General features: G+C 43.0%; 1 protein-coding gene across 1 annotated transcript; it reads right to left on the reverse strand.

Moving 5' to 3' along the window:
• Nucleotides 1-1,365: 1,365 nt before the first annotated feature.
• On the reverse strand, nt 1,366-27,877 carry LOC132583591 (cytosolic phospholipase A2 gamma-like). The gene is made up of 11 exons (XM_060255214.1): nt 27,777-27,877; nt 27,277-27,393; nt 25,500-25,642; nt 24,869-25,067; nt 21,605-21,713; nt 15,713-15,853; nt 13,568-13,621; nt 10,445-10,549; nt 8,598-8,752; nt 7,847-8,015; nt 1,366-1,532 (listed from the first exon to the last, which is right to left on the reverse strand). The coding sequence occupies exons 1-11, from the start codon at nt 27,798-27,800 to the stop codon at nt 1,366-1,368; spliced, it is 1,383 nt and encodes a 460-aa protein (XP_060111197.1). The 5' UTR covers nt 27,801-27,877.

A 27,877-nucleotide genomic window follows, 5' to 3' on the forward strand; every position in this document is an offset into this window, starting at 1 on the left:
AATAAAAACTACTAAAAAATTCATGGAGCAAACTATAATCCAGATTGTGCATATATTCATACACACTACCCAACCTTCTAATGCAGCAACACACAAATGTTAATGTATCAAGATATGATTGCCCAGGAGAGAAAATTTTAAAAAAGATATTTAAACACAAACAGAGCCTAACTAGCTAATTTTGTGCCCAAGGCAAGAAAATAAAATTGTGCCCCCTATTCTTCCATAGTAGTTATTTTGGCTAAAAGGTAAATACATAAATAACAAGAATAATAACACATTTATTTTAGTTATGATATACATTTCTGTGCTCCTCGGTTTTGTGCACCTTATAGCTCTGAACACCATAGTCCAAAATTGTTGAAAATGCTGGGGGGGGGGGGGGAAGAAAAGAAAATAACATACAAAAATGCTCTGCCCACAAAAACTCTGCATAGGGATGGGCAGGGAATGCAAAAACGGTGGTTCATTTTGCTTCGTGGTTCATTGGCTTGCCCAAATTGGTGGTTGATTTTGTTTCCTTTTAAAAAAAAAATTGTACGAATTGTGGTTCATTGGTTCATTTGGTTTGGGAGGGCTGAAAAGCGTTGGCATGCTGTAAATGTGCCTGGCATGATAATGTCACCCAGATAATGTCACCAGAAGTGCTGGGTACACTTGCCAGGAAGGTGTGCCTGGTGTGATAGTGTCATTTCCAGGTGACGTCATCTGGGCATGTAGTGTGAGGAGGATCCCCCACTGATAACAACACAGATGAACCGCTCAAAAAAACCAGCTGCTTCATTTTGCAAGTCATGCATAGTGCGAGTACCCAAAACAATTCAGAACAAACTGTGAATCAGCTGTTTTAGACATGGATTGCTATTTGTACTTCAATTAGTGCCTATGCATACTCTACAATTCAAGAAACATCGCCAGCCCTAGAGATGAATCTAGCCATCTTTTTTGCTCACTCCACCAGTTTCCCCGCAAACTTCCTCACCTGTTTCACACAATTTTTGTCCATACAGGTCCCATGATCCCCAGGAAACCTCCCCCTCCCTTTCTCACCAGCAGAAGAGCTTTCTGGATCTAACCCATAGATTACTAATTCAGGCAGAGTGAACTATGTGGCAAATGTGGGGAAGCCTTACCACTTGATAAAATCAAAGCGGGAAAAAAAATACACCAGGTTGGTAGTTTTGATCATGATACAAATGATCATGCAACACATGGCAGAGAACTCTACCATGTGGTATGTCGGTTGTGTATATTCACCCACTGATTGTTTATTCTATATATTACATTCACACACAGAATTGCATGCAAAACATTAGGGTGCACTTTGGAGAACCAGCTATAATGTAAATGTTAGAAACGGTTTGCTTAAATAGGTTCGGAAGAAGGAGCCACAGCACGTTTAACCTCCTCCCACATCTTTTGCCGAGCATTCACTACGTTCTTCTTTGCTGCAATGAGAAGCTTTTCAATCTCTTCATTGGAATATTTCAACCTGGAGGTGTCAAACTGCAGTCTGTATTCTGCAACTTTATCTGTCAATGAGAGACGTCGGTAGGTGAATGTGAAATGATCCACTATTACTGTGGGCATCACATACGCAGTTAGATCTCTTTTTTTTCCCCTAAGTCAGCTGCCAGATATTTCACTGGAACCAACTCTGAGTGACTGCTTCATGCGACCAGGGTTCAGATTTTGCCCTAATGTCAAAACTCTATCAGGAATATTGGCAGTCCATAATTTAACAGCTCTAATGGGGCATAATTAGACTTTGCCTTTGACCTTCAGATTATGGTTGCCAATCCCCTGGTGGGGCAGGGTATCCCCTGATTTGGAGGCCATAAACCCACTTTAGGGTCATCAGAAAGCGGGGAAAGGGAATGTCTGCTGGACGCTCCATTATTCCCTATGGAGACCAATTCCCATAGGATATAATAGAGAATTGATCTTCAGGTATCTGGGGCTCTGGGAGGACTGTTTTTTGTGACAGAGGCACCAACTTTTCCGCATAGTAGCCAATGCCTCTCCTCAAAATACCTTCCAAGGTTCAAAAATATTGGACCAGGGAGTCCAATTCTATGAGCCCCAAAAGACGGTGCCCCTATCCTTCATTATTTCCAATGGAGGGAAAGCATTTAAAAGGTGTGTGGTCCCTTTAAATGTGATGGCCAGAACTCCCTTTGAAGTTCAATTCTGCTTGTCACAACTTTGCTTCTGGCTCCATCCCAATGTCTCTGGGATCCATCCCCAAAGTTCCCAGAAATTTCTTGCATTGGACTTGGCAACCCTACTTCAGACATTTGCATTTCAGCAGTTTATCACACTTTGTCACTTTCTTCAGCAGCTATTTCATCTAGAGCAAGCATGTGCCTCCACTGATTTGCCAACACACAGGCAGACCATATCAACGATGTATTCTACCTTCTCAAAGGCTAGACAAGACTTTGTCTTTGCAGACTTGCATATGCTTAGGTGTCATGGACCAGAGCATCGAGCAAAGAGGCCAAATGAAGCCAAATTACCATGGGTCCATTCCATGGCCACTGACAGCATTTAAAAGCATTTGGAGTTCTTTAAAATTTGCTGTGAGGCCCTGACCTCGGTTTTCCATGTGGTGTGGTGGCCTTAGAAGTTTCCACCCCACTCATCCTGTATCCCTTTGCAAGTAGAAACAGCCACGGGGGCTGTTCTGCTCCTGAATTGGCATGTGGGAGGAAACAAGAGCTCCTTGGGCTGGCACATGCTTAATCTAGATCTAGTGGCATTTCTAAAAAATTAAAAATGCTTTGTATTTTCATTCTCAGGAGAGGAGGTGGATGAGCACCTAAAACCATGACAAAAGGCATCATCTGAGACACCTCTGGAGCCCTATTTGATGTCTGGAGAAGCACCAAGAGTCTAAGTCAGGCAACTTACCCTGGGATAAGTCCTCAGACTTGTTCCCTGAACCCTTCACCCCAGGCCTGCTGCCACATGTCTCTCCCCAGTCAACCCCTCAAGCCTCTCAAAGCCCTGAACCACTTCAGCCCCATCACACATTCACCTCCATAACTGGGTAGTACTCCTTTAAGTACTAGTAGCCTGCTCCTGGAGAGGCAGCATCTTTGTTTCCACATCCTTGCAAGCATATTTAAGACATGAGTCCATCCTTAGCTTTGCTAGGACAACATCTGTGCTATAGGCTCCAACAACTTGCCTAGACTCTTGAATGGCAGGAGGATATTATGTTATGGCATAGACTGTAATGCTGAGAAGTAGTCATAGCAGAGAAGCTTTACGGATGATAATATAATCCTTTTAGGATGGGGGTTTTAAATTGAATTTTGGTCCCCTCCTCTCTTTAAATTGAAATCTGGTCTATGGGTCCCATAGATACTGGGGAAAATACAGTACCCACCTGGTTCTGGTGTGGATCATGAAAAACTATTATTTTAAAAGAAATGGGTGTGCCACAACATCTGATTGTTTTGATGCAGAGCATATACTCTAGACAAGAGACTACAGAATGTTTTCCAAATAGCAAAGATGTCAAATAAGGATTATTTTATCTCCTTATCTGTTCAGTCCATATGTAGAGTTTAGCATAAGGAAAACTGGATTAGATTTAGATGACGATGGAGTGAAAATGGGTGGAAGGAACACTACCATTTTGAGATATGCAGATAACACCACTTTACTGGCAGAAAACAGGGTTAAGATCTGAAAAGACTACTGATGATGGTTAAAGGAGAAAGTGAAAAAGCAAAATTTAAGCTGAAGAATCACTACTGAGGAATTACACTTTAAGGTTGACAAGAGCCCCGTGGCACAGAGCGGTAAAGTTGTAGTACTGCAGTTGGAGCCCTCTGCTCACGACCTGAGTTCAATCCCAGCGGAAGCAGATTAGGTAGCTGGCTCCAGGTTGACTAAGCCTTCCATCCTTCCGAGGTTGGTAAAATGAGTACCCAGCTTGCTGGGGGGAAAGTGTAGATGACTGGGGAAGGCAATGGCAAACCACCCCATAAAAAGTCTGCCGTGAAAACGTTGTGAAAGCAACATTACCCCAGAGTCAAAAATGACTGGTGTTTGCACAGAGGACTACCTTTACCTTTTTAAGGTTGACAATGAAGAAATTCTTCAAGGCTTTCTATTCCTTGTCTCAGTCATCAACTAAAAGGGAGACAGCAATCAAGAAACTGGGAGATTGCAACTCATGAAGGAGCTAGAAAAGGTCCTTAAGTGTAATGATGTGTCACTGGTGACCAAGATCAAGATAACTCATACTATAGTATTTCCCCTTTACTATGTCTCAGTGTGAAAGTTGGAAACTGAAGGCAGCTGACAGGAAGAAAGTTGATTCATTTGAAATGTGATGTTAGAGGAAAATATTACAGCTATTACAGGCTGCAAAAAACCACAAATAAATGGGTTCTAGATCAAATCAAGTCTGAGCTCTCTCTAGAAGCAGGTTATCGTACTTTGGTTACATTATAAGAAGATGACAGTCACTGGAAAAGACAACAATGCTAGGGAAAGTTGAAAGCATCAGGAAAAGAGAGTGACCCGGATGGATGGATGCAAACAGCCCTCCGTTTGCAATACTTCAGCAAGGCTGTTAACAATAGGATGTTTGGGAGCATATTAATTCATAGGGTTACCATACATCTGAAACAACACACATACCACCCTTTAATCAGCTCTCAATATTCCATCCTTTGGAGAGGATTTTCAGTCCTCATCCAGCTTTTAAAAGTTGTTTTCTCTTGGTTAATTTCCAGAGTAAAATATTCATGATACCAAAGGAGCTCCTTAAATATGTAAATCCCTAAACCTTATCAGAGGATGGCCTGGTTTTTATGACTGCCAGTCTTCTAATACAATATCATGACTGCCAGTCATCTAATGCAATAGTGACAAGTTGATGATGGATGATTATCATCTAGGATTGCTCCTGTTTAAGGCGCCAGTCACACCATTTCCTCAAAAGAGCTAATCCCACATCTGCATTCTTATATACTTGAACTACACAAAAGTGCTTACACAACATTTTGCCTCTTCAGGAGTAGATATGAAGTCAGTGCCCTTTTTCCAAATGCCCTTTTTCCACAAGTCCCCCCCCCCTTAGATATTAACTCGCAATTTTCCAGTGAGGAATTCCCATATTCAAATTCAGTTTCCCACCACACCACCATTTTGGCTTGTCAGTGATCCATCTTCATCTCACCTATAGCCCCAGATTGTCCCACAGACATCTGCCATTTTTAAACCACATTATTGATTGTGTTGTATCTAGGGTGGCCAGACCGTCCCGGTCTCCCGGGACATTCCCGGATCTGGCCACCCAATCCCGGATCCCGGGCTGCCTATACCGGGACCATTAAAGGTCCCGGTTTAGGCAGCCCCGGAGCCGGTGGGCCGCGGGCGCGGGCGGGGAAGGCGGGGAGTGAGGGAGGGAGTGTCCCTGCGCCTGCGCAGGGACGCTCCCACCCTCACTCCCCGCCTTCCCCGCCCGCGCGCGGGGCCCGGCGGCAGTGGTGGAGGCCTCTCCGTGGCCTCCACTGGTCGCTGGAAGCCCTCCAGAGACTCTGGAGGGCCTCCAGCGACCAGCGGAGGCCGCGGAGAGGCCGCGGGGCACCCGGCGCTGGTCCCGGAAGGCCTTCCAGAGCCTCTGGAAGGCCTTCGGGGACCAGCGCCGGCCAGCGAAGGCTTCCCCGCGGCCTCCGCTGGTCCCTGGAGGCGCGCACCCCCCCCCCCCAGTGTCCCTGGCTGGCCTTCAGACATTATGGTCACCCTAGTTGTATCACAATTCTGTCCATTACTGCCTGCCCCCAAAGTTCCTCTTCTTTGCTTTCCATTCATAATTTCATTTAGGTTTTTTATGGGTGAGTTATGGTTTTAGTTATGGTCACACACACTCACACACATGAGTGCTGGTAATTCCAGTGCACACAGACATGAACACACATGCTCACCAACTGGGGAGTAACCCACCAGGACTCAGTGCTCTGAGGTGGGCTGTCACCTTGTGCTTTGCTAGCTCTCACAGCTTTGGTTCCAATTCTTTGCAAAGGGGAAGCTGGCAGGGAGTCAAAGCCCTCCAACCACAGACCCCCTTGGATGTTAGATCCTGCAAAGCATTAGGTGGTGGCCCAACTTGGAGCACTGAGTCCTGGCAGGTTGCTCTCCAGTTGGCAAGCATGAGTGTGTGTGTGTGTGTGAAGCAGGGGACGCAGAGGAAAGAAGAGACAAGTAGGCAGATGGAGGCCACATCCCGTTGTCTCAGTGTCCTCTTGCCATGGACACCCGCCAGCAGTCTCATCAAGGCGAGGATGATGCAAATGTTTAGGCAAATGGAGGGGGTGGAATCTGGCCAAAAGCATATGCATAGCAGCTAGTTCCTCCTGGAGTTCATGGCCACACAGCCAGGAGCCTCAAGGATCAATCCTCAGAGGGAAGCTTGCTCTTTGCACACCAGGGACTGGGTGCAACAGTAGCCTTTTTTTGACAATGGGAACATCATGGTGCATGTGGCAGGGGAATTTAAAGGACAGCTCTGCAAGGTGTATGACGGGAAGCAGAATGGCCCCTTGAGATGTAAATGCAGAACACATGGGGCATGTCTGATCCTGGATGAAACTGCAAATTAAAGTCCTATTGCAAAATGCATGCTGCAAAGTTGAAGCATCAGATGGAAGTTCAACCAACAGCTAAAAAGAAGTAAGACTGTACTGTGGAAATGGTTTCAGCCCAGAAGGAGAGGCCACAACTAGGGAAGGCAGAAATAACATGAATTTTTGTAACAGGTAGGCTAATTTACAAGTTCCCTATGACCTCTCCCTTTTTCTTGCTTCCTTCACTCCTTTCCACTTGCTAACCAACCTACCTTTATTTGGCCCCTGTCTTCCACTTTCCCTCCCCCTGTAAACCCAGTTATTTGGTGCTGGGTAAGCCTGGTCCAGATGCATTGCAGAGGTCCAGAACGAACTTGTAGGGGGTACTTCATTTTCTCCTATATTCCCTCTCCTCTTTCCCTCCTCCTGGCAATCCCCATATTCTCATTTTTCCCTGCTTCCTTCTCTCTGCTACCCCACCAAAACAACTGTTATCTGCCCCTTGCTTCAGCTATATTTATTATTTAATTACTTTGTTTACATCACATATTTTCTCCAGAATGCAGACCCAATGCAGCCTACCTCATCTTCTTGTCTTCTATTTTATCCTCACAATCATTCTATGATGTAGGTTAGACTGAGTGTATGTGACTTTCATAGCAAAGTGGGCATTCAGACCTGGGTGTCCCAGATTCTAATCTGCAACTCTAAACACTCAACCATGCTGACTTTCGTAGGGTGGCTGCTAATGAACAGCAGTTAACATCCAGGCTTGAGAGAGTCATGCAAATCAGGTGGCATCAAATCACCCAATGGCTGCAACTGAGTGCTGACCTAGCCCTATTGATTCCTCCCTCAAAGGACAAAATAGTCCTGGAACAGGCCCTGCCCTGCCTTTAAATTACAGACCCAAGTCTGCTGTGCTTGCCTAGTAACAGTCACTGAGGGCACCTGTTTATTAAGCCTAAACGCACTCCTTTCATATGTTTGGGTCTTTTTTCTTATAGAGTTCACGGTTATTTCTTTCCCCAAAATCTGTAGAAAGATCTGTCTTGTCTGTTCATGGCTATAGTCTCTGGATGTAAGAATCCTCAAATTTGACCAGATTGAGAATTAGATATTTTGATGATGGCTAGGAAAGTAAGAGTGATTTTATGCTGCAAACAAGGTGACCAGCTAGATTCTATTGTCACAATATTCTTCTGACTCTATATATGAATGCCTAGAACTTTCATAGCCCAACCCCATGCCCAAAGTACCTCCGCAGTTTTCTTTGTTAAATAGTGGGAAATGCATGATGGTTGGAGCATCTTCTCCTTTGAAGATGTAGCAGCATGATGGCTTCTTTCTGTCCTCTGATTTTATTCCACCTATCTTAGGAAATTTGATTCCATGTTTTTCACAGTGGTCTGCTGTTTTTTCAATGGTCTGAAAGAGAAAAGTGTTCTGTTTGTGATGGCATCGGCACAATCAGCTAGGAAATATATATATATATATATATATATATATATATTTACTGTTTTGTGGAGTGACTGGTTGGTTGAAAAGTTCAGCTAATAGTGTTGCATCACAAGAGTAGTGTTGGAAGTGGTGCAACATGCCTCCTACATGTGCTAGTTTAGTAGTGTTAGAAGCCAGGTCCCACAGGAACCTCCCATGACAGGATCTGGGATAATATAAGAATGATAACATACTGTCCTGGGTGTAGAAAGGGTCTTCTGAAATCAGTAGTTTTGTATGGAATAGAGCCACAATGCTGCAGCTATAACATCATTAAGGTGGCATCAGAAGGCATTTTGTGAGCACAGAATGGCTGCAAATTCACACTCTGTTATATGTCAGTTCCTGTTTACATATCATACAACATGGACTAGCAGTATTTCTGATCATTCTTCTTTTATTTTAAAAAATGCATCTTCAGACTGTAATTTTCAAATCATATGGTTGTGTTCTTTTTTTTGGGGGGGGGGGTGGTTTGTATGACTTTCCTTTTAAATAAAAATGGATTACCTCAAAAGGATCCCCAGAGCTAAAGTCAAAAGAAAGGAACAGCTTCACATTCCTCCCAGGGTGCAAAATGAGTGGGTAAGCAATGTTTATGGCCACACCAGCATCAATCAGAGATAGTGTCTTTTCACTCGAGAAGTTATAGACTTCATCATCGCCTACATCATAAGAAGTAAAGTAGAGCTTTCTTATAAACATACTTGAATTAAGACAACCTACCAAGGGTGGATCTTTACCTAAGTATCAATACTTAGTATGCTAATACTATTATTCCAATTATTTATATCCCCACTATAACAATTTATGCCAAGAGCATGGTAGATTTAAAAAGGAATAAAGAATGCCTAGATTATTGTAACTAATATTGCAATGCAGTATTGAATAGATGACTGGGGCAAAGAAGGCAATGGCAAACCACCCCGTAAAAAGACTGCCAAGAAAACATTGTGATATGATGTCACCTCATGGGTCCATAATGACTCAGTGCTTGCACTCAATTGAATAATGAAGGACGTCTTTTTTAGTTGGTTAACTGACTTAACAGTGCAATCCTAAGGAGAGTTACTCCAGTCTAAGCCTATTCATTTCAATGGGCTTAGAACAGAGTAACTCTCCTTAGGATTGCACTGTAAATTTAGTCCTTCTAAGCAAACTACTGGTCAACTGAACCTCTCTCCCCACCCACCCACAATTCACATGCAAGTGATCATTCTACTTCTATCCTCTCATTCCTGACCAGGACAATTTGTAACATATACGACAAAGATGCCAACTAAAATGGCACCCACTGCCATGTACTTCACCTCTCCTCCAATGTGTAGAGCATTTATCGCAAAATTTAAGTATGTGTCCCTGCTTCTGTATCGCTGGCAGATGCTGACAGCGGTCAAGAAAGCTCATCATGTGATGGCATGAAGCTGACTTACGCTGAGCCAGATTGTTGCTTTAACAAGATTGTTACTGTCTACACTGACTGTCAGCAGATTTGTATTAGGTAAACATCGTTCATGTTGCCTACTGCCTAACCCTTTAAAAAAAATAACCAATTAAAGTAAACATTAAGTTGAAATTAAAATTACAGGAATAAGAGAGTGTACTGTAATTCTAAACCAGTAACAATAGTCAAATATAACTTTTAAAAAATAATGTCATATCCAGAAGGAATCATTTTCTGTTAGAAATTGAACAACTGGAACCCACGTTGCAACAAAATTATCATATGCTCTTTCCGAGTATGGTTTCATAGGACAGACTGCTTTCTTTGCCATAATCAGGGCTTTTTTGTAGCAGGAACTCCTTTGCATATTAGGCCACCCCCCCGATTTAGATAATCCTCCTGGAGCTTATAGTAGGCCCTGTACTAAGAGTCCTGTAAACTCTTGGAGGATTGGCTATGTCTGGGCTGTATGGCCTAAGATGCAAAGGAGTTCCTGCTACAAAAAAAGCCCTGGCCATAATAAAATGTGACCAATTGTGATGCAACCAATTTTTTATAGTGGAAGTGTTGATAATAAAAGTGTCAGTAACAGATGTTGATAATAAAATGGCGATTAATTCAGAGTGATTCTTTGTTCCCCATGAAGCATCCCAAAAATCCAACAGGAAAACCTCTCTGCCTGACCCTTTAAACTGGTGAGGCCAAGGACTGGAGCTAGAACCTTATGGATGAAAAGCAGATGCTATGCAACTGAGTCACATCTTCCTCCCCATATAAGATCTCAGCATGGAGATACCATTTTCATGGTGCCTCTATGGTGCACGTAATGTGTAGCTCCAGACTAAGAGTACATAATATGGATGAAAAGCATTTCTAAAGAGTCTCTTTCGATCCAACTTTAATGTCAGCTTACAGCACTTGTACAGTAAGTTATTGGTGGTTCCCCATCTCCATTCATTCAGGTATGCAGTGGTCTTTAATAAAGCTTTGTATAACTTATGGAAACGATGAAAACTACCTGCAAAAAAACAAGAGGGATAGAGAGCTAAGAAGATAAACTGAAATCTACACACACCTACTTTTTTTTTTTTTTACCCATAGGCATTTCTGCCCATTGGCATTAAAGTGAGGTTTAATTAATTCATCCTTCATAGAGACAACAGAGCTCTGAACATGTGTACTATAGTATGTTTACAGTGGACCCATTCATACTGACTAGTCACAGGATTTCTCTGGAATGTACTGGAGAGAGAAAGCCAAGTTGATCATGATGGTAACCCCGAGCAGTCTTCCAGATAGACACAAAATAGTGATGATAATGGCGTGTCACAGAATAGTATGGGGACATGTAAGCTTGCTCTAGACAAGACGTCCCTTTCAGGGATCTCTCCCTTCCTTGCACACATTCTCTTTTCCTTCTGTCCCTTTCAGGCCCTTAACTGTCACCACTAGTTCTAGGGCTTCTCTTGCTCCATCGCTGGATTAGTTGATGGGTTTAGGGAAACCTGCTTCATTCTCAGAGAAAGGGAAAGAGAAGTTTAACCAATAGCGGAGCACCTTTTATTGTGCTCAGATTCCTTGTGCACTTAGTGGCTGCAGTGAAAACGGCATTAAAATAACTGTAAAGACATTTGAGTGGATACAGTATGACAAAGGCCCCAAAGACCCTCCAGCTGTCAGTGGCCCTGGGGAGTGCCCTGGTGTATGGCAGAAGACATGGTTTATTAAGAAATATTATAGCACATAAAATAGGGCAGAATTAATACAGGTCATAATGCACAAAGAAAGAATCCAGACAGCAAACGAGAAAGTTCCCTGATCCTGGTAGGCTAGATTCATCCCTCCATAGCCTAGGGATCAGCTCCCATCAAAAGCAGTCTCACTACTATGGAGCTTCAAGAAGTGAACACTACTTCTCTGTGCAGCACCTTACATGCTTTCTGTTTGAGCTCTGCTGTCACTTGGAAGTACCTATTGTATCATAGAGTTTTCCTTCCCAAATGGCTAAAACGTCCAGGAAAACCATAAAGTTTTCCTGGAAGCGCCTAGAATGGCTGCCATGTGCCTTCGCCACCGTGATGATGTCACTTCTAAGTGACGTCATCACACCGACTATGTCGGGGGAGGTTCCCCCCACTGGCCCAGTGTGGGCTGGGTGGTTGGGAACCTTCCAGACAGGGGAACCCCCACCTGGACCAGGGGTTGGCAGTCCTACATAGAGAAAGCAAAAGATCTTTGCAGGAAGGGGGGGAATTGTTTCTTCTTCTTTTTTAAAGACTTACCAGAGTATGTTCTCATTTTGATTTGAAACCGCCTTAAGGCACCTTAAAAGATAAATGCATACAGTCACCAATGAGGGCATCCTTTCCTATATATCAGACTTTACAATATAGATAGAAACATTCATTTTAAGAGAAACAAGTAGGGTTGCCAATCCTCAGGTGGGGTCAGGGAAACCACCGGTTTGGAGGCCCTCACCCCACTTCAGAGTATTCAGAAATGGGTGGGAGGAGGGAAATGTCTGCTGGGCACTCCATTATTCCCTATGGAGACTGATACCCATAGCATAAGGCATAATGGAGAATTGATCTGTGCGTATTTGGGACTCGGAGAGCTGTTTTTTGAGGCAGTGTGGCATTTGCAGTGTGGCAACCAATGTCTCTCCTCAAAACCCCGTCCAAATTTTAAAAAGATTGGACTAAGGGGTCCAATCCTATGAGCCCCAACAGAAGGTGTCCCTATCCTTCATTATTTCCAATGGAGGGAAGGCATTTAAAAGGTGTGCAGTCCCTTTAAATGTGATGGCCAGAACTCCTTTAAAGTTCAATTATGCTTGTCACAACCTTTCTCCTGGCTCCACCCTTAAAGTCCCCAGATAGTTCTTTAATTGGACCTTGGCAACCCAAAGAAAAAAAACAACCTTTATATTAGAGTCTTGAGCTTTCTCCTTTTGATTATAGTTGGCTGAGTGCAGCACAATACTAAGATGGAAAAGCTTTCTTAAAGCTGACCAACAGAGTCATTTCTCAGCCACCATTATCTCAACCACTAGGCTGTCCTGGACTTAACGGATATTGCTGTTGGTCAACAAGTAGGGTTGCTTAATAATTGGGGAAAGGAAAGATATATCCAGACTGCCAGTTAAAATATGCTTCACTGTCCTGCACTCTGCCCCCACCTTCAGAGGTGAAGCAGGTGTAGGACTCCCAGCTCTGACATGAGGAATTCATGAAGATTTGGAGGTGGTAGCTGGGAAGGGTGGAGTATGAAGGGGCAAGGAGCAAAGAGATGTGATGGTATTCTTGGATTTCTGTTTGTCCTAGACTTTATGGTATACCATAAAGTTCACCCTCTGAAGCTGCCATTTCCTTCAAAATAACTGATCTCTGTAGCCTGCAGATTAGGTGAAATTTCAGAAGAGCTCCAGGCACCATCTGGAAGTTGTGGCTCAGCGGTAGAGCATCTGTTTGGCATGCAGAAGGTCCCAAGTTCAATCCCCAGTATCTCCAGTTAAAAGATATTGGAGTAGGCAACTTGAAAGAACTCTGCCAAAGGCCCTGGAGAGCCATTGCCAGTGTGAGTAGATAATACAGATCAAGGGTCTGATTCAGTATGAGGCAGTTTCATGTGTTCATGGCTGGCAATCAGAGACAGGAAATTTTCTGAGGTGGCTTCCCTCCCTTTAGACTTGCCTATCATTTGCCATACAGTCTTTTAGGTGCCAAGCCAAAATATTTCTTTGTGCCCAAACTTTTAACAAAAGGGCTTTATCTTTTTAATTGATTCATAGTGTGCTTGTGGTCTGAAGTCTCCTTTAGGGTGCTCATTGTTTTGGGCTGTTTTTCTGCCAATGATTTGTATTATTTTATGGCATTGTTATTACTTGTAAACTGCCTTTAGCAGGACTCTGGACACATACATGAGTCCATAGGGTCCCATCCTAGTGAGTAAATATCATCTGTTCTATATATACGGCCCTTAAAGACACAACCAGGAATATGACTATTCCTTATGCAAATAACATAAAGATGAGTACCATGCATTATCTTGGCTATGTTCTGCTTGCTGCCAAAGGCACTTCCCCATAAACCTGGAAAAAAGAGAAAGAAAAAAATGGCTTTGTTTATTTGTTTGTTTGTTTCAATTTTTAGCCCGCCCTTCCTGTAGATCAGGCTCAGGGCAGGTTACATCATTATTAGATCTCTAGATGTATACTTTGGAGGGGGGGGGGGGCGTTGCTGGGTTGTTATGGCCTATGGCTACACCAATAAAATTCTTTGAACTTCATTATTTGATCTATATATCACCTGTTGACTCGGGGATCCCCCAGAATTACAGCTGAGGGTCACGCAGAATTAAAACTCATCTTCAGACTACAGAGATACCGGCCCCTCCCATCCGGCTGGCTTTGCCATCTATAGGCTGGGGGGACGCTGTTGCCCACCCGGATGGAGGGAGGCTGAATAATGTCCCGGTCATCCGGGTATCTGCTGCTGGGCGGGGAGTCAGGGCTATAAAAGCCCCCATCCCGCCCAGTGTGGCGCAGTTCGCTTCAGTTCTCGGCCCACCCACCCATCCCTTGGCAATACAGGTTATTTACCAGCCGCCTTATTAGGGACCAGGTAGGAATTTTTTCATTTTCACTGAATTGGCCTATGTGAATTTGTTTTTTGCCTACCTTGTACTGCCTTATGGCATTAGGAAGATGGGGAGGAGTTGTTAATAGGTTGCTTGGCAGGATGAGGTATGGGCCACAGTGTTTTTTGGGGAGCACCTATGGTTCAGCACCTGTTGGTGCAGGTGGTCTGTATGAACTGCAGATGAGCTTTACAGCTCAATACTGGGAGTGCTGATCACGACAAAACCTCACCAGGGAGGATCGATGCCGGCCTAGGTGGAGGTGGAGTTTGGGCCTGTCTGCTCAGCACCACCCAGAATATATTGGGCTCGTGCTGGGGGCAGGGTGGCTCGCCCCTTTTTAGGACAAGGCAGGATGATGGGGCTGACCCCAGGGCTTGTCTTGTTAGGCCTTACACCTTGCCAGTTTTAGCTCGTTCAAGTTGTTTAAATAAAGCGGCCCTGTTTATCCAACATACTGTGTCAGCCTCTTCATTCTGACTGGGTGGGCAACAGTTCCTCTTGATAAAATGGATGTTTTGGAGAGTCTTATGGCACTGTACTCAACTGAGATCCTTGTCCTCCTTGAGCTCAATCACAAAATCTTCAGGAGTTTCCCAGCCTCGATCTGGAAACCCTCCCCTCCTCCATCCCCTGCCAGTGTCTAGGGGGCACCTGCCTACCCTAGAAAGACCACAGTGAAATAAATATTTTAAAAGCTGCACATCTGAAATGGTCCCATCAATATAGAGAAAGGGAAGTTAAGTATCATAACTAAGGATGGGCTGATCCAGTTAAGAAACCAAAATTTGGCACGAACATGGCCTGCTTTGGAGCCCCCAAACCAAATGTTTGGTGAAAGCACCTTCCCAAACATCTATGGTACTTTTGTCTAGTTCAGTATGGCTATTTGGACCATTCCAATTTAACAGCTAAGCAGTGAAGGTTTGCAGCTCACCTGTTAGGTTTAAATGACTATCAGCCATTTCAGTTTAACAGTGGACAGGTGCACCCACTCTGCTGTTATGCTGAAATGATTGCTAGTCCATCTGGCTGTTATGTTTAAATGGCTGTAAGTCATTAAATCCATCAGTTTTGCTCCCTCTGCTTCAAAGTGAAATGGCTGGCAGCCATTTAACCCTTCCTAGGTGATTTGGGATGACCCCCACTCACAAACTAGCAAATTCAGTTTCGGCCATTTTTGGCTCAGTTCAGGGTTCTGTTTGGGAGCAACCCTGAACCAAACTGGAATGTTTAGGTTCGTGCCCATCCCTAATAATAACATTGCCTCATAATCTCCCTCAATATAAATTCCCCCATGTTTTTGTTATCACTGGCGCCTTCTGCCTTATCCAACACTACAGTGCAGCTCATAAAGGAATGGTTGTTTGATGTGCACATTTTAACTATACAGTGGAGAAGGCAGAAGGCCCCAGTGATAATATCTCCCACACACTTGTGGTTAATGATGCAAATACTGACTCTGTTATCTTGCTAAAACATGCATAGGGTTTGCCATGCAGAGAGTGCCAGGCTGTCAAGAGGCAACATGCAAAAGATGTACCCTGCAGATAGCAGATATTTTTCTCCTCCTTCTCTTCAACCATTTGCCCATTTTCAAATGCACTTCCAAAGTATTTGGTGTCTACATATACACCAAGGTCAGGAATTCCAACTTCGTGTGGGGTAAATTCAAACCAGGTGCCTGGAAAACAAAACTGAAGCATGGGTATTACAAGCACAAGGTGCTGATGCAAATAGGACACCAGGGTCACAAAATTAGCAGAGTGAAAATTCCGTCTAAAGAAGAATTTGAGCCAATTTGGAAGGTCCAACAAAAAGGGAACATACATTTTGCCAGCTAAAATTTAACAAAATATTTCAAGCTACTGTTTGCTCAGAGATCAGTAGAGGAGATATGCGTTTGTGTATTAAATAATCCAAATTTTAAAAGGCACATTTGTAATAATTCATCTGAATTTAGCAGTTAACAATATTATTTGGACCTTTGTGGCTGGCTAAGAGTCCCAGAATATTAAAGAAGGGGAGGGAAGATACGGATTTGACCAAGATTTTTACTAGTCAGCAGAGCTACCAACAGGAATGGTGCAGCTTAAAAGGGCTCCGCGGATGGCTGTCTTCCACCAAGGTGTGAATGTGACAGTACATCCTCCCTGGCTTGGGTTGAGTTTAATTTGATTCACTGTTTGTTCACCAAGTCACAGTGTGGGGCCCAGGGCAAACGTTTAGCTTGCATATATGGATAGAATGGGAAGAGGGGAGATATCACAAATGTTAAACTTGCCTCCCCTCCTCCAGTGATAGGTGCTGCTGCTGAGAAAAGGCAGCATATGTTGCATAAAATTTGGGTGGGGCAAAGAGCCTAGCAAATGCTGCCCTTGATGAACCCATACACACACACACACTGTGCAGGCAATATGGAGAAATCAATAGCAATCAGAGAGAAGTAGAGATAAGCTGAACTAATTAATGTGTTGCTGATAATGATCTGAGATCTCTCAGCAATTTCCATTTCATTGACATACAGCTGCCAGGGAGGGTATTTGAATTGTAGGCACAATTCTGCAGCAGCTGGGGTTGAACCCTTCCCCCCACCAATGCACCATGCAATTTCCCCTTCACAGCTGGTACTAGCCTTAGATAGCCCACTCACTAGTTTGGTGTAGTGGTTAAGTGTGTGGACTCTTATCTGGGAGCACCGGGTTCGATTCCCCACTCCTCCACTTGCACCTACTAGCATGGCCTTGGGTCAGCCATAGCTCTGGCAGAGGTTGTCCTTGAAAGGGCAGCTGCTGTGAGAGCCTTCTCCAGCCCCACCCACCTCACAGGGTGTCTGTTGTGGGGAGGAAGGTAAAGGAGATTGTGAGCCGCTCTGAGACTCTTCGGAGTGGAGGGCGGGATATAAATCCAATATCATCATCATCATCATCACTATATCACCTTCTCCACCTTCCCTTTCCCTCCCCCACCCGCTGCCTGCTGCATGCAATTGCATTGTACTAAACCCTGCCCTACACTTCTCTCATCAGATCAGCCTGGTCCATACATCAGCCCACAGGTTCACTGAATGCATGTTCCTAAAGAACTAGGGAACTTCCAGTGGGCAGTGGCAGTACCAAGAGGCTGAGGAGATTTTTACAATCTCTTAGGCACCAAAAAACAGGTTCTAACCTTTGTTTTGTTTGCCAGAAAGATAAATATGGAGCAGCCAAATTGTTGCGAAGCCTGGGCTTCTCTCTAAACACAGATAAGTTTATTTGCTTATCTAAATTGCTTAAATTAATCTGAGGGTGACTGTGCGGAGGTGCATTTTTAACATCTTCAGTCTGCAGTCTGAGGTGTTCTCATGAGTTTATGAGCTTTAAACTTCTGGACTCTTTAAGTCTCTAAACTCTTAGGTTCTGAGTTTTTGGTTCACTGACTGCACAGGGAGGGAGGGTGAGAGTGAGTGCACTTGTACTACTACATGCCCCCATGTGATTGCCTGCAGGAGTAGCCATGTGGAGAAGAGACTGTGCAATCTCTCCCTCCCCATGATCAGCAGTGTTGGTTGTGGAATGACATTGATCACAGAATAATTTAGGGAAAAGCTACTTAAATCCCTGGTTCGATAGGGATTGCAGGAATCTGAAAAAACTATTACGTGTCACCTACAGCCATTATAGAGATTCTAAGGCTGTTGCCTTTCCTACTAGTTTCTTCGATCTTAAGTCCCAGCTTCAGCAACTCATAAAAAAAAGAGAAATGATCATATTAATGGCCAGTGGGAGCAACTGATACAAGCGGCAACTTTAAATAATTCAAAACAATTTTGGACCATAGTTTCTGGTGCATTCCATAGGGAAGTTCCCATCACGTCCCTTATTCCCCCTCATGTCTGGCTTCAACATTTCCAAACAGTGTTTTATGAGGAAGGTAGAAGTGTATTAGAACCATCTGATTCCTGTTTGAGTGATTTACCTGATTGGCCCCCTGTAGATCCTGATGAGATAAAGGAATTAATTGTCCAACTAAAGGCTGGGAAAGCCCCTGGTCCAGATGCGATAACCCCTGAAATCCTAAAATCAGACCCAGATTGGTGGGCTCCCCTACTCGCTGCCCTTTTTACAATGGTTGATAAAACTGGCTTAATGCCTGAGGCTTGGACAAATGCAGTAATAGTTCCAATCTATAAGAAGGGTGACTGTTCATCCCCCTCAAATTTTAGACCCATTAGCCTCCTTTCTATAATTGGCAAGTTGTATGCCAAGCACCTGTTAGCCAAACTTACTGCATGGATGACACAACAACAAATCCTAGGGCCAGAACAAGCGGGTTTTCGCCATGGGAAATCCACACTGGATCACTGCCTTATCTTGTCCCATCTGGTAAATAAATATACTAGGAAGGCCAAGCTCAAGTTATATACTGCCTTCCTAGATCTTAAAGGAGCTTTTGACTCCATATATAGAGGCCTACTTTGGGACAAACTGAATAAAATGAATATTGATAAGCAATTACTTTTTCTTATCAGAAAATTGCATACCTCAACAACTTGTCAGGTCAAATGCTCCCTAGCTGGAAAGTTAACGGCAAAAATTCCATCTAACAAGGGTGTTAAACAGGGCTGCATTCTAGCCCCCTCCTTATTTAACCTTTTCCTTAATGATCTAGCACTGACGTTGTCTGGCGCCGATGGTCACAGCCCTAAACTCGGTCCCACTCATGTGCCACTGTTACTGTATGCAGATGACACTTTACTAATGTCCTGCACGCGAGTGGGTTTGAAGCGTCTTTTTAGCCGCTGTCTAGAATATTTTGAAATCAATAAGCTCCAACTTAATTTTGAAAAAACAAAAATCCTTGTCTTCTCAAGAACGTGGAAATTATTTAAATGGGAATTTAATGGAAATAGAATAGAGCAGGTTAGACACTTTAAGTATCTAGGTATTCATTTTCAATATAATGCATCATGGACTGTACAGCGAAGGTCTGCAACCAATATGGCTAAGGCCAGTGCCCAGGCTATCTGTCATTTCTTCTACAATAAGGGCAACCAATTTGTGCCGGCTGCTCTGAAAGTTTTTAAGGCCAAAACATGCGCACAACTACTATACGGTATGCCATTATGGATTGGTGCGTTTGATTATTCTTTGGAATGCATACAATCCAAATTTCTCCGTAAAATTTTGGGTATGCCATGTTGTGTGCCTTATGCAGCCCTATGCCTAGAATTGGAGCAGGTTCCTCTTGAAACTAGGGCATGGCTTTTAACTGTTAAATACTGGTTGTGAATACACTATAATTCTGATCCTTCCAGTCTTATTACTCAAATGCTTTTAGAATCTAGATACTCTAACTGGCTAGACTCCATCAAGAAAAAGATCAGCACTGTTGGTTTATCTACAGAGTCATTATCTATGCTCTCACAAATAGAGGCATTTCATATGATTAAAGCCAGAATCCTGGATATTGAATTACAAAATCTCCACAGTGCCGCTAATAAAACTTGCTCTCCTGTGAGTCTAGGGTTTTCATTTGATGTTGGCCAGATGGCTTCTTATCTCTATTCTTTGCAAAGTCCTCAACAGCGTAGGGCCTTTTCATTGGCAAGATTTGATGTTATGCCATCAACAGTTCTATATGGCAGATTTCATAATATACCCTACCCGGCCAGACTATGTCCGTGTAAATCCGGATCTATTGAAACCATTACACATATTCTTTTGTACTGCCCTTTCTATGTAAATATTCGCTGTCGATTTTTGGATCCTATTCTTCTAAACAAGATGGGTCTGGCTGATCCAGACAAGGTCCAGCTTGTTCTGAAGGATGTTACTCCTGACATAACCGTGAATACTGCCTCATTTCTGTATCGGGCCAAAAAGATTCGTCAAGACAAGGAACAGTCTAGTTGTTTCATTTAACTGTGATTTTATGTAACTGTGCTTTTTCTTAACCCAGTGTTTCTTAACCTGTTTTTATATGCCATTAAAGGTTGATTATGATTATGATCACATGCGAAGGGGAGTCCATGCTATGCTAGCCACAAAAAATGCAACCTTAGCTTCTATTTCAAATAGTGGGGGTGGGGGACCTGCATATACCATGGGCCAAGATGCTTTGCTTCCCTTCATTTTGAGGACTGCAACTGCCATGAACATATTGAACCCGGTACCCAATTCTGAAATGCCTCGCTTTATGTTCTGTTAAGCTATGCCTGCCCTAGCTTCCAATGCAAAAAAACAGGAGGATGGGTATTTCAAGAGAGTACATGGCTCAGAAATTCTGATTCCCTTTATGTTTGTCACTGGGGTAAGCACCCAGATTTTTAGGGACTGGAGATGCCTACTAACAAAATGTTTGGCGAGAAGGGAAGCTTTCCATCTCCCAAGGGACCCTGTTCCACTGAGGAACCAATCTGTAAGGAAGTTCTTCCAAATGTTTAGTCAAAACCTCTTGATTTTGTTATGTGTGCAGACCAAAATGAGGACTACTAGTGTGTTCCTGCCTGACTTATTGGAGCCATTAGGAATGAGCTTGGGGAATCGGGAACAATGGACAGCAGGATCCAAATACCTGCTGCCTTGCTCCAATCATGGGCCCCTGCTGGTTTAAATGATCCAATGGCATGCTAGCCCGGGAACTGGGTTGTGTATATAGTTGGCCCCTTTGGCCCAGTTTTTCCAGTCTTTTAGTGCAACCCTATACTATGTTGTACTTAATAAAGAACTATGATCACTACTATCTCATCTCATACTACCTCATCTCATCCATGCATTGAACCCACTATGTTATAGATTTAATTTCAATCTGTTGGTTTTGTTCTGACCTTCTAGGACAACAGAAAACAACTTTGTACCATCCTCTATATAATAGCCCTTCAAGTACTTGAAGATGGTGATCATATCACCTGTCAGTCATCTCTTCTTCAGTTAAAACATACCCAGCTCCTTCATCCTTTCCTTTTAGGACTTGGTCTCCAAACCCTTCACCATCTTTGTTGCCCTCTTCTGGATGCATTCCAGCTTGTCTATAATGTTCTTATATGTGGTGCCCAAAACTGAACACAATATTCTAGGTGAGGTCTAGCCAGAGCAGAGTAAAGTGACACCATCACTTGACATGATATAGACGCCATACTTCTGTTGATAAAGCCCAGAATCCCATTTGCCTTTTTAGCCCACATCAGATTGCTGACTCATATTCTGTGCAGGGTCCACTAGGATCCTTAGTTCCTTTTTGCATATATTACTGCCCAAGACAAGTTTCCCCTCTGTGTTTGATTTTCCTACCTAAATGCAGAACTTTACATTTATCCCTGTTAAAAAATTATTTTATTTGTTTTAGCCCAGTTTTCCAGCCTGTCAAGATCATCCTGTATCCTAACTCTGTCTTCTACTTATCTAGGGCTTGTCCCTTATCAAGTTCTAGACAAGGGGTGAGTCTGCATTACCTGCAAGGTCTTCCACATATGTGTTGTCATTCACAGCTGCATAAACAGGATAAGGATTTTTCCCACTCTCAGAAGCTCCCCTGTGTTCAGACAGTGTGGTCTCATCCAACTGAAAATACATGTTTTATTTATTTATTACATGGTTCATTTCTCCTTTACCTTTCTCCCTGCCTGGGACTCAACATGCATCATAATATGCATTAAAACATCAGCAGCTGTTCATTTGGCAAGACAATTCATAACACCATTGGAAAGCTGTTGTCATAACCATAAAACCTTGCTAACCAAGCACTAAAAGATGAACAATCAACATGCCCAATGCTATACATAGGAGACTGTCTCAACTATTCAACTTTAAGCAACTAGCCTGGGCAGTTTTCTTCACTTGCCTATTGAGTGGAACCAACAACAGAGTTTGATTGGCAGAGTAGAGCATGCTGGAACTAATGATCCCACAGAGCCCAGGGCATGAAAGACTTTTATGATGGTGTCAAAGTATCTTGAAACAAACAAGCAACCAGTACAGATCTTTCAAAATAGGTCTGATGTGCAATACAGTTGGTGATAGAAAGTGTCACAACTGACTTAGGCAATGGCTTAAGGTTTTCAAGGTAAAAAACAGAAGTGTTTTGCTATTGCCTGCTTATGTGCAGCCATCTTGGACTTATTTGGTGATCTCCCATCCAAGTGCTAGCCAGGGCCAACCCTGCTTGTCTTCCAAGCTCTGATGAAATCAAACTAGTCTGGGTCATCCAGGTCAGAATGCACTACAGGTAATTCTAACTCATAACCACACTGATAGTTGTCAATAAAGGCAGCTAGGAGTGTGTCACACCTAAATGAAGGATAACTTTTCAGATGTTGACTTGGGGAAGCCTCAAACTGAATCAGCGAAGGCCAACTATACTCCATCAGATGTGGTGAGCATAACATCCCCTAGGATCTTAGCCTTTCTGACCAACCTCAACTCCATTGAGTTTGAATTCAGGTTCTGCTTTTCTGACTATTAAAAAATCTGTGTTTACCATATTCATGGCTCTTTTAATTAGAGTAGATTCTGATATCCTAAAATCTTGGTTGGGGAGGGAGGTGTTACAGATGGACAACTGGTGATCTGTGGGCCAAGCTGACCCTCAAAGAAGTTTTGAGTTGGATCTATCCAACTTCTCTGTAGCCAGAAAAGGGAGGAAAGATTTCCCTTTGACCACAAAATAAGATGTGGAATGAGGACTCTGGTAAGTAGGGGAACTGGGTAAAATATAACAAAAAAGCTGGTTGGATCCACCTCTTTTTGGTCCCAAGTAGTCCCCTCCCAAGCCATGGTAAACAGTACAGCTGGTTTGTTTGTTTTTACTTTGGTTGTATGTATGGCTGTACACATCTCATATGGCATTTGAGAAGCTGTTCTAGAACTTTGGGGAAATATTACTATCTTCAGGGGTGTCGAACTCATTTGTTACAAGGGCCAGATCCAACATAAATGAGACCTTGTTGGGCTGGGCCATGGGTGTCATAAAATGTAATATCAGGAAGCAGAGATATAAATTTTATAATGGACACAGCCAAACACAATTAAAAAAAACCACCTTAAATATGCTTAAAACATTAGCACTTGTTGGTTTTAATGGTGTTTTTTTTTTTATATCTCTCCTGTGTGATTCAGGGAACTAGGCAAAGGAAGCTCTGCCTCTTTCCTGCCTTCTCCAGGGGACCAGGAGGGGGAGGACCCTCAGCCAATAGAAGGAAGAGAGGCTTGGCTCAGTAGCTTTGCTGTGTGATAGAGAGACCCTGGCAAAGCAAGCTATTTCTCCCCCCTTCCTCACCAAGGGAGGAGACTCAGTCAATGGAGAAAATAAAGGCTTTGCTCTATAACTCTCATATGATTGAGCAAGCTTGGCAAAGAAAAGTATGATGCACAAGGAAGCAAGAGAGAGGGAGAAGGAAGAAGATGACAACCAGTTGCTTGGGGGCCTGATAGGAGCCCTCCGGGGCCTTGATTCAGTCCCTGGGCCACATGTTTGACACCCCTAAAGATTTTTTTTTTTAATCAGGTGGTAGCCATGTTGGTCTGAAGCAACAGAACCAAGTTTCAGTTCAGTGACACCTTTAAGACCATCAAAGTTGTATATAAGCTGAGTATAAGCTTTGGTATGCATGCACACTTCAGGTATCTTGAAACAAGACTTTCTCAGCCATTACATATAGATAGAGAGAGGGTGGGGGTGATTAGTTGCTTGGAAGGGCTAATTAGAATCAATATGCATAAATAGCTGAGACACAGGTGTAGCTAAAATTGGATTAAAGTAGTTGATAAGACCTGTGACTCACACATAATTCTTACACCTGTTTATTAACTCTTTAATTATCTGTATGCTAAATCTATATGCTAATACTATTTTTATTTGTGGTTAAAGACCATTAATCATAAACATACATTCTATTTGCTGCTATTTACAGGTCTTATCAGCTGCTTTAATTCAATCTTAGGTGTACTCAGGCTGCAGATTCAGCAGGAGCTCACAGGAGCATAGCTCCTGAACCTTTATGACAGCTTCTACTCTTCCTCCCCACCTACCTTGTCCATTGAATAGTAGGTGCAGCTGCATAACAATCCCTGGATTAGGAGAGCAGGCAGCCAGCCAACCACCAGGGGCTTTACCACACCCCCAGCAGCCCTCGTTAAACCCTGGTGAAGCCCATGTTACCCTTTCTCCACTTCTTATGTGATTTTGGGCGGCAGGTAGCTTGCTGGCTTTTTGACTGTGTGTGTGTGTGGGGGGGGAAGCCCAGGAGAGCCCCAGGTGAGTGAGGCCTGGTTGGACCCTCTGGATCTCTAGCCAGCCCAATCAGGTCTCACTCGCTTGGGGCTCTCCTTTCTTGCATCGGGTTGCTTTTGGCTGGTGGGGGGGCAGCATATGCTAATGAGTTATGCTAATGATCTCCATCACCTATTTTTCTACAAAACAACCACTGGCTGTACTTATTGCTCAGTTACTTATGTATCTTGCCTCTAATTAGCCCTTCCTGGCAACTAACCCCCTCTGCCTATATGTAATGGGTGAGGAAGTCTTGTTTCAATGTATCTGAAGAAGTGTGCATGCACACGAAAGCTTATACCCAGAATTAAACTTGTTTGGTCTTAGAGGTGCCACTGGACCCAAACTTTGTTAAATTGTTTTTTTTAGTAATCGTTAATATATCAGCTCTTTCCACCTTCTTGTTCAAGGTAAACAAGACCTTCAGCTAACATTTCCCCATACTCACCTGATTTAGCATTGGGTGCACAACAAAATAAGCCCAGAAATCAGTCAAAGAGTAATTCTCATCACTTGCAGCGTTAAGCAAAGCTGTTGTTGCTGCCTCAAAATCAAACTGGTTTTGTGTAAGTTTTTCCTGCAGATGTTTTTCCAATTCCTTTAATCTTTCTGCCCAGTCCTCAGTTTTGTATAAAGACGACATACACCTTTTATTGGGGGGGAAAAAGTAAATATAAGTGGAATGATGTTGCACTAGAATTTGAAAGACCCAGATCTAACCCCCCACTCTGCTATGGAAGATTGCTGGGTGACCTTGGATGAGTCACTCTGTGTTACCCTAATCTACCAAACGAAGCTGTTGAAGTGATGCTGGGAGAAGGGGGAAATTATGTTGAATTAGTTTTATGTCATCACTGAAAGAAAAACTGGATATAAATATATTAACAAACAAGCTATTATTAGCAATGGATTTAGCCCACAATCTTAACTAGGATTTATTGATTTTTGTGTTCTTGTGAGGAATCCTGAATATTCCTTAGAGGCAACTTTAACAACAACAATGCTGGATAAAGTGAAACTTGGTTGGATCCCTAAAGGGGGAAAATATGTTTTCTCTTTACTTTCCATCATCCACTTACCAGGCAGAACCTGAAACACCACTCAGGTACATAACACAGTCTAAAAGATTTTGGTCGTTCAATTCCACCAATGTCCCACAAAGAGCAATTGTGGCCCGCAAACCGCCTCCTGATCCCAAGACAGCAATATTGGGGACTGTGTCCTGACAGAAGGAATGGGAATGGGATACTGAGAAATGTGTTCACTTAATAAGCTACTGTCATTTTTTATATTAAAAGTCAAAAAGTAGTGGCTTGGATCTTACAAATATATTCCATATATGCATTGCCTTTTTCATTTGGGTTCGCTGAAAGCTATTGATCTTGTACAGTGATAGAAAGAGAATGCATGCTCCAAGGCAGAAACTGTTATGCACAGAATTCACCAATAGGATCCAAACCATAGAAATATAAATGAAAGGACAATCACAGTTCATAACGGCAGGTTTTTAACTGAAGATCATTGTGAACAGAACACGAGTGTTGTTGTGTCTTATTTAGACATGATTCTTACATACTGACCCAGCTTTGCTGATGTACATGACTGCTAGTTCACAGCAAAAAGAATTCCTGAGTACTTAGTATAATGCCTGATAATCTTCCTCATACAAGATGCAGTAGCAGCCACTGATTTCCATAAATATATGCTGTTAGATGTTGTACTGTCATTTGGAGTACACAAGTCACTGGCAAGTGGGTTGACTTGTCCACATAGGAAAATCTAGTTGTGAAAAACTGCTATACTGCAATGATGGCGCAATATCTAATGATACAGATGCAGTCCAACAAGTTTAATTTTGGTTTGTATCCAGAGTTTCTAGTTGATTGATGGTAGAGCAAGAAATTCACCAGGAAGTCTAGTTTTTTCTACCAGGCTCTTTGCGATAGAGGAAGGCCTTGCCATTAGCTGCCCTGTCTTGGTTATCCCTGGCTAGCTAGATCTTGGAAGTTAAGCAGGGTCAGTCCTGGCTAGTATTTGGATGGGAGACCCCAAGTAATATCAGGGCTGTGACACAGAGGCAGGCAATGGCAAACCACCTCTGAACTGTCTCTTGCCTTGAAAACCCCACAGAGGCACCATAAGTCAACTATGACTTGATGGCATTTTCCACCACCATCACCATTAGCAGAGTAAACATTTGGGTTCATTTCCATGTTTTGACATTGGGCATCAGCCATGAAGGATCCTACTCTATTGTCAAATTGATAAAGTAATCCTGTTACTATAATGAACACTAAACTAGATAGTTTCAGAGGGTAGCTATGTTGGTCTTCAATAGAACAGTTGGATTCTAATCCAGTAGCACTTTAGAGATCAACAAAGGTTTTTGAGCTATGAGTTTCCAAGTGTCAAAGCTCCCTTTGACAAATACCTTATCTGATGAATGAAACTTTGAGTCTCAAAAGTTTATACCTCAAAAATTTATACCTCAAAAGGCTTCTGAGCTACTGAATTCAGAAACTGAAGAAGGAAGCCTTTAGCTCCATCTGTGCAATGGTGAAATGAATGACAAATGTGTACCTCCAGGCACAGAGAGCCCTGTGCAAAGGGAAGCTTCAAAAAATAGGACTTGCAGGTAGAACTGGCAAACGTGATCCTGCACATGCCCTTCCCCTATGCTTGTACATGTTTTCAACATCTGGATAGAGCTAATGAGATTTCCCCAAAGATTTATAGGTTTGTGCCCATTTGAGTAAAAAGAAATCTTACATATTACCTAATTGAAGCTTTCTAATGCCTGTCTAATTTTTAAAATATATTTCTAGCTCCTCTGAGGTAGACATAAAGGAATCCTACCGAATCATATGGAATTATAAGTTCCGCAAGGGCCTCCTTTATCTTTTCCTTTCTAGAAGCGGTAGCTGCTTTTTCACCCTTTGAGAGGGATTTAGAAAGACGGACTTTAGTAGTTCCCTGCAAAAACACAGAATGGTTAGGAGTGAAGTGTATTGTTTCATATGAGCTAGCAGGGGAGGGAAAGTAATTAATATCTTCAATTGTGGCCTTCATCCAAGAAGATCCCTATCGGAAGATGGGAAAGCGGCTTTCATGCTTATTCTTTCCCAGGTCTGCATAGTGAACTCATCGCTGAGTTATGCCAGACTGCACTGCCTCTCATTTGGAATCATGGGTTGCCTGGCTGGATGCCTAATTATGGAACAACAGGAAGGCAAAGTGCAGACAAGTCCATGGGTGACTATATCATAGTTTGCACAAACAAGTCCAGAATGACAGAGAAGCACTTTGTTCAGGTGTCAAAATAAAACATTGGGGGTTTTTTAAGAGGACCAGTTTACCTGTCCAGCCACATCAGTGTCCATCTCCTCTTCCTGATTCCTTTATGGACAGGTCAGTGAATGTATATCCAATACAAGAGGAAGAGAAGTATGCAGTTCCT

Source organism: Heteronotia binoei, chromosome 15 (genome assembly GCF_032191835.1).
Source record: "Heteronotia binoei isolate CCM8104 ecotype False Entrance Well chromosome 15, APGP_CSIRO_Hbin_v1, whole genome shotgun sequence".
Lineage (NCBI taxonomy): Eukaryota > Metazoa > Chordata > Lepidosauria > Squamata > Gekkonidae > Heteronotia > Heteronotia binoei.

What these genes read in the sequence shown, in the direction of transcription:
- LOC132583591 (XM_060255214.1), bottom strand. Translation starts at nt 27,800, where the DNA reads ATGGACACTGATGTGGCTGGACAG. An exon ending in TTATAATTCCATATGATTCG is followed by an intron (nt 25,643 to 27,276) that starts GTAGGATTCCTT and finishes TCCTTCTGTCAG; the next exon opens with GACACAGTCCCCAATATTGC. An exon ending in TAACTTACTGTACAAGTGCT is followed by an intron (nt 8,753 to 10,444) that starts GTAAGCTGACAT and finishes CTTATGATGTAG; the next exon opens with GCGATGATGAAGTCTATAAC.